Source organism: Thamnophis sirtalis, unplaced genomic scaffold (assembly GCF_051295495.1).
Source record: "Thamnophis sirtalis isolate CommonGarterSnake01/CBP01778 unplaced genomic scaffold, rThaSir2_p1.2 scaffold_9, whole genome shotgun sequence".
NCBI classification, from domain to species: Eukaryota; Metazoa; Chordata; class Lepidosauria; order Squamata; family Natricidae; genus Thamnophis; species Thamnophis sirtalis.
Genome location: NW_028261389.1, coordinates 9268158 through 9289007, shown reverse-complemented (window position 1 = coordinate 9289007; position 20850 = coordinate 9268158). Strand labels below are relative to the sequence as shown.

Below are 20850 nucleotides of genomic sequence, written 5' to 3'. Positions count from 1 at the left end.
ATTTATTAGGTAGCTTGACTAAGGGGAAGAAAGAAAGAAAGAAAGAAAGAAAGAAAGAAAGAAAGAAAGAAAGAAAGAAAGAAGAGAGAGAGAAAAAGAAAGAAAGAAGAAAGAAAGAAAGAAAGAAAGAAAGAAAGAAAGAAAGAAAGAAAGAAAGAGGGGGAGGGAGGGAGGATGGGAAAGAGGGAAGGGAGGGAGGGTCTGTGAAAATTTCATTTCATGTTTAAAAGGTGTGATGCTTTTTTTCACCCAGATGTTATTTGTATTTATTCCCCACTGGATTTTTCTTAAAAAGTGCTCATCTATTTTGCTTAGGCAATAGATTTGTTAGCAAGGAGTTTGACAGCTAGAGGAAGTAGGAATTTGTCAACCTTCCAGCTTGCAATGTTCAGTTCAGTCCCCTTTAAGCCCAGCCCAAACTATTATAAGTATTTGTTGTTTTGATGTACCAACAAATTGAAAAGATCCATTGTGGTACACAGAAGCCCAATAAAACTTGCAACCAGTCAAAAACATCCAAGTAAACCTCATTACAATCAAAATTGTAGTTTTATTATGGCTAAAAGGTAAAGCAACGGAACAAGGCATTTAAAACAGAAGGTAGAAAATCAGCAACCATTACATTCTTCAATGCAATGTATAGAAGAGTTCTTTCTTAAATAGGCTGTTCTGGAGGCTGATTCTGCAAATCAGCACAGTGATTGAGAAGCAGAGATTCTAGGCTATTTCTTCTGGATTCAAGAGGTCATGTAGAGCAGGGGTATCAAACTCAAGGTCCTGGGGGGGGGACAGATCTGGTCCACGGGGTACTTAGATGTAGCCCGTGGGGCTGCCCTGATCTATTATGGCATCTATCTAGACGGTGGAATTCCAGGCACACAAACATATCTCAATTCTGACTTTAATACACTTCAAATTGACTTCTCATTGAAGTTTTTGTCAACTTAAGGTCTATCTAGACCACAGGTCAGCAACCTGCAGCTCTGGAGCCGCATGTGGCTCTTTCATCCCTCTGCTGCGGCTCCCTGTCGCCGATCGGCTCCACAATTGATAGGGCTTTCATTTAGGACAGGTAGATGCATGAGGCCATCGCAGCCAAAAACGGAGCTCAGGAGCCCATTTTCGCAGGCAGAACGCTCAGGCCACCACAGGCGCTCCCGACAGGAGTGGTGTTGAGCTGGCCATGCCCACCATGGTCATGCCCACCCTGGCCCCCTGAGGTCAAACACAACCCTGATGCAGCCCTCAATGAAATCAAGTTTGACATCCCTGATGTAGAGCAATGAAATGACTCTCCAGGGTGGTAGGGAGGGAGATCAAAAGAAGAAGAAATATTTATCCTAGCCCTGGCTTTCGGCATAAATCAGCTGAAGGAATATCTGGATGTCGAAAATGGGCCACACGAAACCACCAGCATTCACATAAAAGGTGCCTTGAAGACATGCACATCCCAGCCTTCAAGTTCCCACTCTAATCTGTAGTCTGGATGTACATTTTACATTTGTAAGATATGGACATCCAGCTGTGACGCTTTGCTATACTTAATGAGGAACAATGAATTGTTTGGTTAGACCAATTATCTCTTCCAGACTTCCTTTTCCTTTTGTGGGGCAGTTGGGGAAGATATGGTGAGGTCAATGCCCCTAGCCCAGGGTTTCTCAACCTTGGAAACTTTCAAATATATGAATTTCAACTTCTAGAATTCCCCAGCCAGCCACCATCACATATTCCGATGACTCTCTGGCATAAATTTACAGAGTCTGTTGGCAGTTGGTTTATTTAAGAGGAGTCTCCCCTAACTGAGATACATCTAGATATGCCAGAAAGAGTGTCAAACATTCTTAGCTGACATATCAATCATCTGTCTCTCTGTCTCTCTCCTCCCTCCTTCCCTTCCTCCCCCCTCCCCCCTCTCTCATCTAGCTAGCTATCATCTAGCTTTCATCTATCTAGCTATCATCCAGCTATCTATCTAGCTATCATCTAGCTAGCTAGCTTTCATCTAGCTAACTAGCTATCATCTAGCTAGCTATCATCTATCTCTATCCATCCATCCATCCATCCATCCATCTATCATCTATAGATATCATCCAACTTTCATCTATCTAGCTTTCATCTATCTATCTATCTATCTATCTATCTATCTATCTATCTATCTATCTATCTATCTCTATCTATTTATCTACCTACCTACCTACCAACCTATATAGCTATCTATATAGCTATCATCTATATAACTATCATCTAGCTAGCTAGCTATCATCTATAGCTATCATCTAGCTTTCATCTAGCTAGCTTTCATCTATCTATCTATCCATCCATCCATCCATCCATCCATCTATCCATCTATCATATATAGCTATCATCTAGCTTTCATCTATCTAGCTTCCATCTATCTATCTATCTATCTATCTATCTATCTATCTATCTATCTATCTATCTATCTATCATCTATCTATCCATCCATCCATCCATCGATCCATCCATTCATTTATCATATATAGCTATCATCTAGCTTTCATCTATCTAGCTATCCTCTATATAATCTGTTTCATCTATTTGTCTGCCTGCCTGTCAGTGCTTTTGCATGGTGCTCTAAGCAGTTTACAGAGTCAGCATCTTGCCCCCAAGAATCTGGGTCCTCATTCTACCGACCTTGGAAGGATGGAAGGCTGAGTCAACCTTGAGCCGGTCAGAATCAAACTCCAGACTGTCGGCAAAGTTTGCCTGCAATACTGCACTTAGCCATTGTGGCCAATAGCTCCTTATTCATCAATACTGTCTGAAATGAAAACCAGAAATGTTTCTTCTTAACTGCAAATAGGTTATCGTGTGCCACTGTTCTTTACGCACAAAGCACAGCAACTACATTTTTGCAGTTTTCAGTAAAGTCAGGCCTGGCAAATATATATTTTGTGGGTTACAGTAAAGCCAGGCATTGGGAGGCAATGTTACTGGATTGACAGCGTAGATCAGGAGTCCCCAAACTTGGCAACTTTAAGACTTGTGGACTTCAACTCCCAGACTTCTCTGACTGGGGAATTCTGGGAGTTGGAAGTCCACAAGTCTTAAAGTCACCACGCTTGAAGACCTCTGGCGTAGATAATATTTACTTATAGTATCAGAAATAATGCCATGCATTTCCCAAATAAAAAAAGAAGAGAAAATCTCCTTTTTGCCTCCTATCAGTTCTCATTCAATACGATGAAAAAGAAATTACGTTAGATGTTTATTTCACGAGAGAAGAGAATTTTAGAGAAAAAGGCCACAGGTAAAAAGACATTCGTTTGGTGAAAGTCTTCAAGGGTTGTGTGAACAACTTTGCTTTTCATGCTGCAGTCATTTCTCCAATGCTCTGATGCCTCACTGTGTATCTTTTCTTGTGGAAAGTTCTGCCCTTTTTTTTTTTAGTCTGGAAATGGTAGAGAACAGCCAAGAGGCTCCGTGTTCATAAAAAATTGCTGCAAAGCAATTTTATGCAGGTGTTCAAGAGCTTGAGGCTCATAATAATTTTTGTCCGGTGCTAGTCCAGAAACTGATTAAGCGTACAGTGGCTTCCTATATTCCTAGGATTCCATACACGATCCAGTTGACAAAGTACCATTAAAAAACATATTGATGATTATATTAGTTAAGTGTGGTCTTCGTGGCATGTCTCTCGATTGCTCCGTTGTGGGTGTGAAAAGCACACTTGAGACGGGCTCATCACAGTTGCCTTACAAGTAAACTATGAAGTGTTGTGTCTCGGCGATTTGAATGAGGAGGTGGACAATATGTTTATTAGTCACTAATATTGTTATGACACAAAACTGACGAGGTAACTAATACTCTGGAACAGTGAAGGCAAACATATTTTTTTCCTCTGGTACTGAAAATATGCCTGTGCTGACACTCATAATACAATGCCCCCCCCCGTGCCCCCCGCCCCGTGGTCCCCCCACCCCCTCATGCCCAACTCGTGTTTTGGTGCTAGCAGGCCTCCCTGAAGCCTCCTAGGACTAAAATCAGGGGTGGGTGGGTGGGTGGGATGCGCCACATTCCCCCGCCCCCGCGCATGTGCACACGTCTCCCACCAGAGACCCAGGAGGCGTGCGTGTATGCGCAGTGGAACTGACTTGGGTGACGGCTCTGCGTGCCCCCTGTGGCGTAGGTGCCATGGGTTTGCCATCTCAGCTGTAGAAGATCAAAACAAAATTCGGATGACCTTCTTCAATGAAAGCTAAAAATAACGGAATAAAAATGAGTTGCCATATGCATCCATGGCATATGGATGCATCGATCGAAATACACCTTCCAAATTTCAGGACGTCATACTTTTGCTTCATGTATGCCACTGCAAAAAGGGACACGGTGGCTCAGTGGCTAAGACGCTGAGCTTGTCGATCAGAAAGGTCGGCAGTTCAGCAGTTCGAATCCTTAGCGCCCCGTAACAGAATGAGCTCCCGTTACTTATCCCAGCTTCTGCCAACCTAGCAGTTCGAAAGCACGTAAAAAATGCAGGCAGAAAAAACCCGTAAGAAGAGCCAACTTTTGGAAAACAGATAAATGTGGAGGTTAGTAGATAGCTGCCCCATGGAACAGGATTTCGACAGGATGACTTGGTATCAAGCAACCAATTATTACTACATTTTGAATGGGAATGAAGGGACGTGGTGGCTCAGTGGCTAAGATGCTGAGGTTGTCGATGAATGGTCAGCAATTCCGTGGTTCGAATCCCTAGCGCCGCGTAACAGAGTGAGCTCCCGTTACTTCTCCCGGCTTCTGCCAACCTAGCAGTTCGAAAGCACGTAAAAAATGCAGGCAGAAAAATAGGAACCACTTTTGGTGGGAAGGTAACAGCGTTCCGTGCGCCTTTGGCATTTAGTCACGCCAGCCACATGACCACGGAGACGTCTTCTGACAGCGCTGGCTCTTCGGTTTTGAAACGGAGATGAGCACCGCCCCCTAGAGTCAGGAATGACTAGCACATATGTGCGAGAGGAACCTTTATCTTTATTGCACTGTAACTCAAAACTAGCTTTTCAGAAAGAGTCAGATCAAATGGAATCAGTAGAAGGCAGAAAACTAAGGAAGCTACAAGGAAAGAATAAGAAAATCAGTACAGTACATTTTTTTCCCCCTGAGAAAACACAACTGAAAGGGACTAGTACTTTTCAAGTCTTTGAAAAGATGTCACAAAGAGGAAGACCATGACCTGTTTTCTCTTATCCCACAATAGAGGGCTTTCTAGGAAAGGATTGACAGTCCTCAGTCTGAGATGCTTTGATTTGAATTCCTGTATTGAGCAGAGGGGTTGGACTTGATAGTTTCAGGCATCTCGTTCCATCCTCTGATCTGGGGTGTCAAAATCGATTTCATGGAGGGATGCATCAGGGCTGTGGTTGACTTCTGGGGGGGGGATGAATATGGCCAGGTGTGCATTGCCAGCTCAACCTCACTTGTGTCGGAGGCACCTGTGATGGCCCAAGCGCTCCTCCAGTCAAAGCAGACTCCCATCTATCTATATCATTTTATCTTATATCTAATATCTATCTATCTATCTATCTATCTATCTATCTATCTATCTATCTATCTATCTATCTATCTATCTATCATCTATCTATATCCATTTATTATCTATCTATATCCATTTATTATCTACCTATCTTATCTATCTATATCCATTAATTATCTATCTATCTATCTATCTATCCATTTATTATCTATCTATCCCATCTATCTATCTATCATCCATCTATCTATCTATTTATCTATCTATCTATCTCTATATATCTATTTATTATCTCTTATCTATATCCATTTATTATCTATCTATATCTATCTATCTATCTATCTATCTATCTATCATCTATCTTATCTATCCATTTATTATCTATCTATCTATCTATCTATCTATCTATCTATCTATTATCTATCTATCTATCTATCTATCTCTATCTATTTATTATCTCTTATCTATATCCATTTATTATCTATCTATCTATCTATCTATCTATCTATCTATCTATCTATCTATCTATCTAACACCACAGTCACTCGTGCCCATGTGACCTCTAGGCTGGAATACTGCAATGTGCTCTACATGGGGCTGCCCTTGAAGAGCATCCGGCGACTTCAGCTAGTCCAGAATGCGGCCGCGCGAGTGATAGTGGGCGCACCTCGGTTCGCCCACATAACACCTATCCTCCGCGAGCTGCGCTGGCTACCTGTTGATCTCTGGGTGCGCTTCAAGGTGCTACTCACCATCCATAAAGCCCTCCATGGTAGTGGGTCTGAGTACTTGAGAGACTGCCTTCTGCCGATTACCTCCCTTCGACCCATCAGATCGCACAGATTGGGCCTCCTCCGAGTTCCATCCGCCAGTCAGTGCCGACTGGCGACTACGCGGAGGAGAGCCTTCTCAGTAGCAGCTCCGACCCTTTGGAACGATCTCCCTGTAGAGATTCGCACCCTCACCACCGTCCAGACCTTCCGCGTAGCCCTTAAGATCTGGCTATCCCGTCAGGCCTGGGGATAAGATTTTCATCCGCCCCACCCGAATGTTGAATGAATGTTGTGTTTTATTGTTTTATTTTATTCACATATTATTTCATGTTTTGTCTTGCACTCCTTTCCCACGAATTGTAAGCCGCCCTGAGTCCCTTCAGGGAAAAGGGCGGCCTATAAATGACAATAAAATAAATAAAATAAAATAAAACAGTTGCAGGAACTGGGTATGTCTAGTTTGATGAAAAGAAGGACTAGGGGATGCATGATAACAGTGTTCCAATATCTCAGGGATTGCCACAAAGAAGAGGGGGTCAAACTATTCTTCAAGGCACCTGAGGGTAGGACAAGAAGCAATGGGTGGAAATTAATCAAGGAGAGAAGCAACTTAGAACTGAGGAGAAATTTCCTGACAGTTAGAACAATTAATCAGTGGAACAGATGCCTCCATAAGTTGTGAATGCCCCAACACTGGAAGTCTTTAAGAAGATGCTGAATAACCATTTGTCTGAAACGGTATAGGGTTTCCTGCCTAAGCTGCGGGTTGGACTAGAAGACCTCCAAGGTCCCTTCCATCTTTGCTATTGTATTGTATTGCAGGAAACTCATTACTATGTACATGTATTCATAGATCAAGAACCTTGGATAGGTGGGACAAAATAAAAAGAAAGGAAGGAGGGGGGAATAATTAAATCATTTGAGGGTGCTGCCGTGTGCTGCAAAGGGCATTTTCTGCTTTACAAGGCACGTTGGCTTGGAACCGTACCCAGATCTCATTTCTGATGCTCTTCCCTCTCCTTTTTCTCCTTTTGCCTATTTTCTTTTTTGTCACCATATGATGCTCAGGGACTCCAGAGAGCCTAGCGGAGAAAGAGAGGCAGCTTATGGGCATGATCAATCAGCTGACCAGTTTGCGGGAGCAGCTGCTGGCGGCTCACGATGAGCAGAAGAAATTGGCGGCCTCGCAAATTGAGAAGCAACGCCAGCAAATGGAGTTGGCCAAGCAGCAGCAAGAACAGGTGAGCGGTTATTAAAAGGGACTTTTAATCTAGCCCTGCTCTGGCATTGGGGAGGCAGGAGATTAGCACTCTATTAACACGTCTTTATTTCTAAAAAAAAGGCTGAAATAGTCACGGAACTGTTCCCAGAGGGCTGGAAGATATATGTATATTTTTTTAAAAAAAAAAGTTAAATGGAATATACAACAGGATGTGTTATTTTCGGCTCGTGGTGGAGAAGAGGAACAGATTACAGAGTTCTTGGCAATAATGATATTGTCCAAACCCCTGGCCCTGCTCTTACTTCACAGGTGTTATTCTGCAGGTTTGCACTGTTTTTGGGCGAACTGGTAGCGGCGATGGCTCGAGGCCTTCACCCGCCCACCCAGATGTCATCACGGACTTTCTGCGTATGCGCAGAAGGTTCTGTGCATGCCCAGATGTGCACACGTGCTCACACTACTGGTAGTGAAGATAATAGGATACCATTACTGTCTTACTACTCTGCCCCAAGGATCGCGGGGTGGCCCCAAGTAGCCTTATCAGAAGAGTAGGGTTGAGAGCAGTGGTGGGTTCCGGATCCCATTCTAACCGGTATGTTTGGAACGGGCCTGGCGTCACCCACATGGACGCGCGCATGTGTCGTTCCTGTCAGTGACGCTTCTGCAAGCCTCCATGATGCACCAGCTGCTCAGCGGAGCATCATGCAGGCGCTGTATGCGCCGTGCGCCGAAGCCTTAAAAGACAGATAAGGAGCTCGGGCAGGCGGGTGGGCCCTCCTGAGCACCGTACCAGAACGGTATCTGGTGCTCCATGAAGGATCCGGTACGCCCTTACCAGGACGTACCTCCTACAACTCACCACTGGTCGAGAGACAAGATTAGGGGCAAGGCACCTTAACCGTCTTTTCCTCCCCACTCTTTCAGTTTAAATCCATTTAAGTCTGACTCCATTTAATTTTATAACGCAGGTAGTCCTCGACTTATGACCTCAGTTGAGCCCAACATTTCTCTTACCAAGTGAGACACTCGTTAAAATGAGTTTTATGCCTCATTTGATGACCTTTCTTCGTGCCAAGGGAATCACTGCAGTTGTTAAGCGAGCAACACAACGGTGAAGTGAATCTGGCTTTCCCATTGATTTTTGCTAGTCCGAAGGTCACAAGAAGGGATCACATGACCCCCTCCAGAACACTGCAACAGTCATAAATACGAATCAGTTGTCAAGCATCTGAGTTTTGATAACGTTACCATGGGGATGCTGCCACAGTCCTAAGTGAGAAAATCGGGCATAGCTCACTTTTTTCTGCGCTGTTATAACTTCAAATGGTCCGTTGTGAGTTGAGGACTACTTGCCAATATTTTGGTGGGTTGTTTCAACAAATGTGACCCCAGGACAATACAGCTGTCATAAATTCAGGCCAATCATGCCCAAATTTTGGTCACGTGACCACGGAGATGCTGCAACAGTCATAAGAAAAATGGAAAAGTGGAAAAATGGTCACAAATCCCTTTTTTTCAATGCTGTTGTAACTTCAAGAGGTCATTAAGTGAATGGCTATAAGTCGAGGACTTTAGAATTACTGACTTGAGTAAGTGTTTTTACACGGATGTTTGGCTTCTGATACTTTCTCGTAGTGTTATAATATGCGTAGTAAAATCACAAGTCTTCTTCCATTCTGAAATTCATTGAGTATATTCACTGGGTACTCCTACTCATGTTTAACTGAACCATGGTTTAGCGAACTTCATTGTCTGTGTTTGCCTATATCACATTCAACCATAAGCAGAGGTAGGATTCAGCCGGTTCACACTGGTTCGGGCGAACCGGATGTTAATTTTGCATCCGGATCGGCGAACCGGTTGGTGCGAACCGGTTGGTTCCACGCAGCCCATTCATCATGCCAGGTAAGTGCAGGGCCTGCGTGGAGGCTTTGGGAGGGCAAAAAACGGGCATCCCTGAGGTCCTGGAAACAGCTCCATTTCCAGCCTCCGAAAGGCCTCCAGAGCCCAGGGGAGGCTGTTTTTGCCCTCCTGGAGGCTCGTGGAAGCCTACGGAGTCTCCAGAGGGCAGAAAAGGGAAGCCTACAGGAAGTTCCAGAAGTCTGGAAACAGGGCCGTTTCCGGCTTACGGAGGGCCTCCAGAGCTCAGGGGAGACTGTTTTCAACATCCAGGAGGCTCGTGGGAAGCCTCCGGAGGCTGGGGAGGCCCAAAACGCCCCCTCCCCACCATGGTGCAGGACAGAAAGCCGAGTATACCATGCCCACCATAGTCACGCCCACCCAGCAACTGGGCAGAGAACCAGTTGCTAACATTTTTGAATCCCACCGCTGACCATAAACAATAAGGATGTGGATTTGTATAACCTACTAAGCCAACCTCATTGTCTAGTTCACGACTGACAGTCAGAAGAGGCAAACACCAAATTCCACTTCAGCAAAATTGGGGTCTTCCCAAATCTAGGACTAGAATTCATTTATAGTGGAGTAAAAAATGGGCTTCCTTCCAGATTGGATAAACTGACCTGGAATGGGAGAAATTGGAATTTGGTAGCATTCATCCTTGGCTTAAACTATTATTTCTCAATCTTGGCAGCTTGAAGATGGGTGGAGGAGGGGGGAATAGATTCTCCCCTAACTGGCAGGGGAATTCTGGGAGTTGAAGTCCATTCGTCTTCAAGCTGCCAAAGTTGAGAAACCCTGACATATACTAAATATGTGAATGATCAATCATTTTAAATGTAATAATTTAATAATAAAATAATTTGTACTACATACAGACTAAAAAAAAGACCCTTGTTCATCCACCCAAAATCAAGACAATTTTGTAGGATCAAAGAATCAACGCAGGGCAAAAAAAAATGGAGATATAATCAGCAACCTGGACAAAATTAAAAGGAGTTAAACAAATTTATGGGGGTTGAAGTGATCAGTTACTACTTATCATTATGATGGTGAATGTCAACTTCAGTGGCCGAGGAACACATTAGAAAATGCTACGGTTTTCCTGAGCATTTACCATTGTGGGCCTTCTAATATTCTTAGAATTGGATCAGTAAATATTTTCCAGCCACAAATCACGTTTTTTTCAGCTTAAGAACAAGTTTTCAACTATGACTGCTACACATAATCAATACTTTATTGGATAATAGAATGGATGTATCAGTGGTTTTTTAATTTGAACGAGACTGTTTATGGGCAAAGATCTAAGGACATTTTTAGAAACCTTGGTCTTTTGAGACCGACACGCACAGATGCAAAAAACACATACATGCACTGGCTATTAAACTACATGTACGTGTGTTGACCCCACAGATTGCAAGACAGCAGCAGCAACTTCTGCAACAACAACACAAAATCAACCTGCTTCAGCAACAGATCCAGGTCAGAGATTATGAATCTGTCCATTATTTCAATTATTCAAGTCCATTTTCCATTCCTTTTCACTGTCTTCAAGCCAGAGATGCAGTGCCAGTCATTAACAGAGGGGTTCCTTATGCATAGACGGATGTCAACTTTAAATTCAGGTTTGTGACTTGAGGTCGGAGCGTACCGTATTTTTCTGTGTATAAGATGCTACTTTTTCTTTTAAATATATACTTGAAATTAGAAGGGCATCTTATACACAGGAGGCCGAGAGGAGAAGACATGGCCCATCCCCGTCCTCCAGCTCTGACGCACATGCCGGATGAGCCTCTCCCTTATATGCAGTGCTATCATTCCTCTCTATTGTAGTTGTTTCCTGTATCACATTGCCACTCTAGGTTTCATCTCTATTGTTCCCGTGATGCATTTCCTGTTGTTGTATTACTTCCTCTCAAATAAGATGCACATGGATGGCTTGTAGTATGCTTATTTACTTACGCTACGTGAATCATGGGGGTGTCATATAGATGGAAAAATATGGTATAGCTGTTCATACTGGTTGAATTCTATATGAGTGAGTTCCATTGAAAGCTGGATGGAAGGCGCCGAAGGAGACACATGGGTAGAGCCAAGGTGGCGCAGTGGTTAAATGCAGCACTGCAAGCTACTGCTAGATCAGCAGTTCAGCGGTTCAAATCCCACCGGCTCAGGGTTGACTCAGCCTTCCATCCTTCCGAGGTGGGTAAAATGAGGACCCAGATTGTTGGGGGCAATATGCTGACTCTCTGTAAACCGCTTAGAGAAGCCTGAAAGGCCTATGAAGCGGTATATAAGTCTACTGCTATATTGCTATTGCTATTGAGGAAGACATATCTCAAGCCCCGTTGATTTAAATGCATCTTCACAATATCAGCAACCACAGTTGATTTTCTGTGATGTGTGGTGTTAACTGAACACCTGCTTTTCTTGGAAAAAACATCTGCAGGGGCTTTTGGAGGCACATTTATCACAGCCATGAAACCCCATTCATTTGCTTGGTAGCTGGCACATTGGTACCGTACATAAATGGATGGACCATGTTGTTCATGTTCCTTCTCACAATGGGGAGCCAATTCGCACGGAAACTTTTTTGTTTGTTTGTGGAGAAATCACAGCATGTGGGCAGCGCCATCTATCACACAGCCAACCATACAGGTGATGGGGAATGATGTCAGTTGTGGCTGCAAATCCAAGGTCCTTTTCTGTGACAATAGGTAGGATGACGTTGAGAAAACAAATCTCCTTGCGTATTCTTCTAAGGCACGGGGTTATGCAAATGTCCTTTACTATGTTCCTTGATTGGTTGGCTTTTATCACATAATGAAAAGAGAAGAGAGGAAAAAAAATAGGTTTTTGTACATTGGCAAAATTATGGCTGTAAACAGGTCCAGCATAAGCAGGGATGTGGGATTCAGCCGGTTTGTATCGGTTCAGGTGAACCGGTTCGCTCTGACAATCAGCTTGGACACTCACCCACCCCTGCACTTTACTTACCTACACCCTCTCAGCTGATTCACACGGCAGAGCGGATTGCCATGCATCAGCTGTGTTACTCCCCCAGAAGCAACGTGGAAGGTATGTTTTGTTAAAACTGTGCACGGGCGCAAAACACGCAATCACCAAACCGGTTGTTAAACTGGCAGGATCCTACCACTGAGCAAAGGATATTTTCTGGAAACATTTTTTTACTACTGGAAGTAGTAACTTGGCCACCATGCAAAAAATGAAATCTTTATTTCGGAGAGGGCCTGGTATGCATGAATGATGCACTCGCTAACAGCTCTTTAAAGCAGCTGCATCTTTTTCTGGATTTTCATAGTAGCTATGTGATCCTAGGACGATACGCATTTGAGTTAAGAAGGCGGGGTAGAAGGGTATAACAAGGTGTGTGAGTACAGCCTACTGCTCCTACTGTGCAGGAGAAGATTTGGGCTTAGCTGCAACTCTTTTCCAACTGCTTTTCCAAATTTTGCTCATTCTGACCACAAAGTTGACAAAATTGTGAGGAAATGACTCTAAAATGATACGAATGTTAAGCCATCATGGTTTGAATATTTAAGATGCAGACAACAGTTTCTTCTCTTTATCCTCCTCCTCCTCCTCCTCCTCCTCCTCCTCCTCCTCCTCCTCCTCCTCCTCCTCATTCTTTGTTTAAAATCCTACTTCCCAGAGCCAATTTTATATTAAAGCTGACTAACTTCACAGTAATTCTTGTGCATGCTGTGCGAAGAGTTCATTGATTTTAATATATATTTCATAAGCTATCCTATTTTTTTTTTGAGAGTCGTATTGTTGCAGGATTGATTCATTGACTGACTGGTTTATTTGATTTATCTAGCTGCCCATCTGACATATGTGGCTTAGAGTTCAATAAATAATATTCATAAAACACACCGTATAAAAAAATAAAAATAAAACATTTGGCAGCCAGATGTCATCCTACCAATCGCCTCTCAACTAGGAGACAGCGTCTATCTCAGGGGTGGCATACACTTACCTTCCCTACCGGTTTGCAAATTTGAGCGTGCTTTGCTTGCATGTGCCATTTCTGCGCATGCGCAGATCCTTCCACACATGCGCATTTGGTGAAAAAAGGGCCTAAATGGGATGCCATAGAGCTGGGCGCGGGTGGGCGGAGACACCTGCAATTTCTGCTACCGGTTTGGGCGATCAACTCCGAACCCATAGAATGTCACCTCTGCTCTATCCCACTCCGGGTTTAGGCATAAAGCCAAAAATCCAAGGCCTTGTGGAAAGCACTCAGGGACAGGGACAATCTTAAGGAGAAAGATTTTGCCAAAAGTGGGCGCCAGAAGGGAAAAGGCTCTCTTTCTGGAGCCCACAAATCCAAAGTAGCTGGAGCATGTCCCTCATCAGGTAGGACCAAGACAAAACATCTGGGAAAACATCTGGCAACACCCACCAGTTTTCAGTGCCGCTTGGAGACCAATGGTGTCTCATACTCGGAAGTAATCAGTGTCAATAACTATCTACACCAGGGGAGTCAATCTCACATCACGGCGATGTCATGTGATGTATTGTGACTTTCCCCCCACTTTGCTAAACCGGGCATGGGCGTGCCCAGCCCATGCAGGCAGCGAGTGTGACAGCCCTGATCTACGGCATCACATTCTGCACTATTTGAAGCTTCTGGATGTTGCTCAAGAACAGCTCATGTGAAGCACATTGCGCTAATCCAGTCTGGACATCACAAAGGCACAAGTGGCCTTGAGCAGAGGCTCCCAGAATGGGCACTAATATACCACCTCCAGTTGTTCAAAGACCTTCTTCTTACCCACAGCTGCCACCTGCTCTTAGAGAGGAGTTACAGCTTGGCAAACTCCCAAATGCCTCTGCCATGCCATACCATGCTGCAGGGGTGGGTTTCTTGCCCCGTTCCAACCGGTTCGGTTGGAACGGGGCCGGCGGTGTCCTCGTGCACGCACGCATACTAGCGTCTGTGCGATGCTCCAGCTGCTCCTGGAGGATTGCGCAGGCGCTGTATGCGTCCTGCGCGTGCGTGGAAGCGCAGAATTCATCAAAACCAGGTAAGGAGATCGGGCGGGCGGGTGGGCCCTTCGCCGTTCCCGGAAGTTACTTACTTCCGGGTTCGCCGACCAACCGGTTCGCGGGGACCGCCGCGAACTGGTTGAAACCCACCCCTGCCATGCTGTGACTTTCCCTTCCTTCCTTCCTTCCTTCCTTCCTTCCTTCCTTCCTTCCTTCCTTCCTTCCTCCCTCCCTCCTTCCCTTCCTCCCTCCCTCCCTCCCTTCCATCCTCGCTCCCTGTTTGTAACTTTATTTAAAGCTGACATTTGAACCCCGCCCGAATGCGCTGAGCCAGGGGTGGTATTCTGCCCAGTTCAGGCAAACTGGTAGCGGTGGCGGCAGGAGGCTCCACCCACCCGCCCAAATGTCATTGCGGGTCTCTGCACATGCACAGAAGCGCCATGTGCGCTCCCAGTTCCAAACCAGTAGTGAAGGTAAGAAAAAACCATTACTGTGCTGAGCTGAGCATGCTAGCAATGAATGTTTTAAAAAAAAAATACAGGGGCCCCTTATAACCCGTAAGGCTGATGGTCTACAATTTTTTTTACCTCCTACAAGTTGTGCTGGTAACACACCAGAAAGCCAACAAGTGCCTAACCTAGAAAACCCATTGCTGTCAGTTCCGTCCATCTAGCTACAAATCCCATCCAAAGATTCCTCATTTTATATCCAGTGGGGTTTGGTGGTCCTTCTACTAAATGCATTTCCTTGTATTCTAAGATTCAGGCTGCCTTGCAGCAATCATTCTACTTCCCGGGCTTTTTGGGAAGAAGGGTGTTTACTTCTCCTGCCCGCCACTCTTTTGCAACATAGCCAAGTCCCTGGCATCTCTTACACCCCGGGCATTTTTAAGGATGCTTTTATTTTATTTATTTATTTCCCACCATATGCTGTGCATATGGAATGGCCCAGCGTGACGCCACGGGGGCAAAGAGAGGAGGCGAAAACTCTTGTCCGTTGAACTGACCTGCTAAGGGGGGGAGCATGAATACGCCATATGATTCGCTTCTCAGCCATGTGGAGGAACATGGAGTCAAGAGCATTTTTCCTTGGCAGCCAGAAAGGGCCGTTTTTGCCGAGGGAAGGTGAAAAAGGGAGGAGAGAGGGAGGGAGGGAGGAGAGAGGGAGGGAGGGAGGAGAGAGGGAGGGAGGGAGGAGAGAGAAATGATTCAAGCAAGATAACAATATTTTATTTTTTTTTACTGCTGGCTGGTGAAAGAGTTTAGGAACGTTGTTTTTCTTTATATCTCCGTCCGCCCCTAATTGACGATGCTTTAAAATTGAATGACTAGCAGTCAAAACGTGTTTGCTTCAAGCTGAGAAGAAAAATGCCGGTGTCGCTGCTTCCAAACTGATTGCGCTTTGTACACAAGTGACAGCCGCAGTCACTTTGAGTGACTGATAAGTGGGAAGCTTTGCAGCTTATCAAGGAATGTGCAGCCGAATAAGAAAAGGACTTTGAGCCATTTCTGATGCGTTGTCATGTTCAGAATCACATCTCACGCCCGTCAGCCTCGGGGAAAGCACTGGGAGACGTTGCGAAATAAAGTTTCGCACCCCTCCATCTTGCAAAAGATGTGGAGACCCTAGAAAGAGTGCAGAGAAGAGCAACAAAGATGATTAGGGGACTGGAGGCTAAAACATATGAAGAACGGTTGCAGGAACTGGACATGTCTAGTTTGATGAAAAGAAGGACCAGGGGAGACGTGATAGCAGTCTTCCAATATCTCAGGGGTTGCCACAAAGAAGAGGGAGTCAAACTATTCTCCAAGGCACCTGAGGGCAGGACAAGAAGCAATGGGTGGAAACTAATCAAGGAGAGAAGCAACTTAGAACTGAGGAGAAATGTCCTGGTAGTTAGAACAATTAATCAGTGGAACAACTTGTCTCCAGAGGTTGTGAATGCCCCAACCCTGGAAGTCTTTAAGAAGATGTTGGATAGCCATTTGTCTGAAACGGTATAGGGTTTCCACCCTAGGCAGGGGGTTGGACTAGAAGACCTCCAAGGTCCCTTCCAACTCTACTATTGTATTGTATATGTTTACCTCCTTGAGTTATTTGTAAAAATATCTGCAGGCTATCCAATAAATAAATACAATTATGAAAAGTGGGAAGAAATTAGAGTTAGGGTTGTCAGCATGTTACCTGTTGAGATTTTAGTTCCCGAACCAGCCCAAAAAACTTCAACCCACATAGTTAATTGCCAGAATTATGACAAATATTTACAGGCCATCAAACCTCACCAACTTCTCAGGACCCTTCAGAATGGCTGAGCAGTAATTTTTTTCTCACCATGGACCTCATTGTCCTGGAGCCTTGGACTCATTTTTTTCAGCCTTTCCCCAATCTGCTAAGGTTTCCCCATGAATATTCATCTGTTTTCTTCTGTCTTTATTTCCAAAAACTGGGAGGGGGGGGAAATCCACCAGTTCCTTCCTAAGCCCTTCTATTTGAAATCAGTGAGAATACTCCAGAGTAAGGAGAATGGGGATTGTACCTAGGGATGGCGGGGAGGGGGGGGGGAGAGACCAGAAAAGAAAGCCACCAAACCAGTTCCATTATTTGTTGGAGGTTTTTCTTCTGCACCCATTGTCTGCTTCTCTTTTTGTTGTGTGTAGCAGGTGTTTCTTTCACTACACCAAAGCTGGCACTACAAGAGTTTCTTTTGTGATGGCTCCTTGGAGACTTTTGATTAAACTCTTCTTTATGGCGATGATGCCAAGTTGCACATGGAATCTGCGTGGAGGAACAAACGCTTTCAACTTCTTCATTTATTCTCATTGCTCAGGCTTCTCTTCCCTTCTTCCCTGCGTTATCTGCCATTTGCCAGCTAAATCTATAAGCAGATCTTATTCCTGGCTACCAATCCTTTAAAAATAAAAATAAAAAAACAACCACCACGTTCTTCTTTTAGAAATCCTGAATGGGTTTAGCCCTTGGTTTGAAAATCAGTGGCGGCGAACAAAAATAATTAAAAAGGAAAGATCTTTTAAAGAAATTATTGTTATGTTTTTTTGAAACAATAATTAAAGCAAAAGTCCTTTGAAATGATGTGCATGCCTGACCTTAAAAAAGGTCTCCAGTTAGCACTTTTATTTTATTTGTTAATTTTATTACATTTGTCAAACATGTAAAAGATAACAGGTGTAAGTGTAAAGATAAATATGAGCTCAGTTAAATGGGTACCAATAAAACAAGAAGCAATGGATGGAAACTAATCAAGGAGAGAAGCAACCTAGAACTAAGGAGAAATGTCCTGACAGTGAGAGTCCCCTTCGGGGGAAAAGGGCGGCATATAAATATAATAAATGAAATAAATGAAATGAGAACAATGAATCAGTGGAACAACTTGCCTCCAGAAGTTGTAAATGCTCCAACACTGGAAGTTTTTAAGATGATGTTGGATAATCATTTGTCTGAAGTGGTGTAGGGTTTCCTGCCTAAGCAGGGGGTTGGACTAGAAGACCTCCAAGGTCCCTTCCAATTCTGTTATTCTATTCTGTTCTGTTCTATTTTATGCTTCAGCTATTGTCTCTATCCCACCTCACACCTGCATTCATTTTTAATCCCTTTATCCACCCTCCCCTCCCCCCCAAGAGGGAAAAAGGCTGGTGTAGAGCAAGAAAATTATCAAAACCACACAAAGATTCGGATCACAAAGATTTGAGTGACACCCTAAGCCCACCTGTCCTGAAAATGAGCAGAGAACATGTGTCTCCTTGAGGAGGGCTGCTGGAGAAAAATTTGTTTTTGAAAGATGGCTTTTCTTCCTGGTCTCACAATGGAAATGTCAGAACTATAGAAGAATAAATGCTTGACTGCAATAAACCGGGGAAAGAAAATGTTCTTTTGTATTCTCAGGGGACAAAGTCAAAGTGTGTTGACATGTGCTGAGATGCGAGACAAAACAGCCCAGAGTTTGCAAAGATCACAAAACTTATCTGAGATTTTAGGAAGAGAAGCAACCCGAATTTTAGAGTTTGGAATTTTTCTTTCTTTCTGTAAACAGTACACTGTTTGAAAACCAACTGCATTCACCGCTATGTTTGATTGAGAGAATCTTGTTCAGATCTAATTCCTTCTAGTGCTTGTGAAAAATGGATCTTAAGGAAACTGAGCCCATTTATCCAACTCCATCCTCACTTTTATCGATACAGCAATTTATATACCGCTTTAAGGTGCTTTACAGCCCTCTCTAAGTGGTTTACAGAGTCAGCCCATTGGCCCTTCCTTCCTTCCTTCCTTCCTTCCTTCCTTCCTCCCTCCCTCCCTCCCTCCCTCCCTCTCTGCTTCCCTCCCTCCTCTCCTTCCCTCTCTCCCTCCCACTTAGCACTTAGATTTATATACTGCTTTACAGTGCTTTACAGCCCTCTCTAAGCAGTTTACAGAGTCAGCCTCTTGCCCCTTCCTTCTTTCCTTCCTTCCTCCCTCCTCTCCTTCCCTCTCTCCTTCTCTCCCTCCCTCCCTCCCACTTAGCACTTAGACTTGTATACTGCTTTACAGCCCTCTCTAAGTCGTTTACAGAGTCAGTCTATTGTCTCTCCCTCCCTCCCTCCCTTCCTTTCTTCCTCCTTCTCTCTTTCCCTGCTTTCCACTTAGCACTTGGATTTATATACCGCTTATACACAGTGCTTTACAGCCCTCTCTAAGCGGTTTACAGAGTCAGCCTCTTGCCCCCAACACTCTGGGTCCTCATTTTACCCACCTCAGAAGGATGGAAGGCTGAGTCAATCTTGAGCCTGGTGAGATTCAATCTGCCAGTCCCTGGGGAGTGGGCGGCATACAAATCTTATTAAAGTTGCAAAGTTGCAAATTGCAGGCAGCTGGCAGTCAGCAGAAGTAGCCTGCAGTACTGCACTCTGACCACTGCGCCACTGCGGCTCATATTTTAGATATAAATCAGTTTTGTCCGTATCTCTGCATTCTTAGAGCTTCTTAGAAGGCAATGAAATACATATATAAAATATACTTCCTTGAAGTTCTTACTGGTCTCCATTTAGGCTTGATAAGACAGCTAATCCTCAATTTATGACCACAATTGAGCCCAAAATTTCTGTTGCTAAGTGGTATACGGTATCTGTTAGGTGAATTTTGGCCCATTTGAAAAACTTTCTCGCCATCATTGTTAAGTGAATCACGGTAGTTGTTAAGTTAGTAACATGGTTGTTAAGTGAATCTGACTTCCCCCCTGACTTTCCTTGTCAGAGGGTTGCGAAAGGTGATCATGTGATCCCGGGACACTGTGACCATCATAAACATGTACCAGTTGCCAAGCACCCAAATTTTGATCATGTGACCATGAGGATGCTGCAACGGGCGTAAGTGTGAAAAAAGGTCCTAAGCCATTTTTTTCAGTGCCGTTGTAACTTTGAGCAGTCACTAAATGAACTGCGTAAGACAAGGACTACCTGTAAAGCTTTGGCTACACTGATTTCCCACAAGTGTCACTATCTTTATTTTGCATCCCCCTAATGGATCCCAAAAGGGACACCCTGGCTCAGCGGCTAAGATGCTGAGCTTGTCGATCAAAAAGGTCGCCAGTTCAGCGGTTTGAATCCCTAGCGCCACGTAATGGAGTGAGCTCCCGTGACTTGTCCCAGCTTCTGCCAACCTAGCAGTTCGAAAGCATGTAAAAATGCAAGTAGAAAAATAGGGACCATTTTTGGTGGGAAGGTAACAGCGTTCCGTGCGCCTTCGTCATTTAGTCATGCCGGCCACATGACCACAGAGACGTCTTCGGACAGCGCTGGCTCTTCGGCTTTGAAACAGAGATGAGCACCGCCCCCTAGAGTCGGGAACGACTAGCACATATGTGCAATGGAAACCTTTACCTTTAATGGATCCCTCTTCTTTTTATTTTTCCAAACTATCAAATTATAAAAAGCTCTATCTCTCCCATTCTGACAGACAGACAGACACACACACACACACACACACACACACAAAAACTTGGATTTATGTTTCAGTTGTCAACTTGAGAATATGTTCTTGTCTTCAATTTCCTTGTAATTACAGGTCTCTACCTGACTGGCTCGTGGCTTGTAACCTTTGATAAATGTTCTTGGCCTATAAAACAAATGCATAATTGATTAGAAATATTATACTATTTAGAATGAAATACATTGATAGTTACATTAGTCCTTTGGGGGAGGGGGGAATCCACTGTAAGGCAATATTGCTATAGGACCAACCAAAATGCTATTTCATATACACGTCTTGACACCCTGCCGAATTTTTCAGGTAATAAAATTTTACAAAAGGGATTGGGGAGGAATTCCAATGATTACAGCAGGTGTTTCATCCATTACATTTGTGAGATATGAAATTTAAAATAAGAAATATTATTAGTCATAGCAATGTAGTAATTTTAATAATGATATGCAATCTCAAAGCAACTGGAACATCGGTTGAAC

At 44.1% G+C, this 20850-nt stretch overlaps 1 protein-coding gene across 6 annotated transcripts in view; it reads left to right on the top strand.

The window, feature by feature from the left end:
• Positions 1-20850, top strand: part of SOX5 (SRY-box transcription factor 5) — an 803583-nt gene that overhangs the window by 559814 nt on the left and 222919 nt on the right. For all 6 annotated transcript variants that reach the window (XM_087722779.1, XM_087722777.1, XM_087722781.1 and 3 more), the window contains 2 exons: positions 7333-7505; positions 10799-10867. In XM_087722779.1, coding sequence (XP_087578905.1) covers positions 7333-7505; positions 10799-10867 — 242 coding nt within the window. The remainder of the gene's footprint in view (positions 1-7332; positions 7506-10798; positions 10868-20850) is intronic.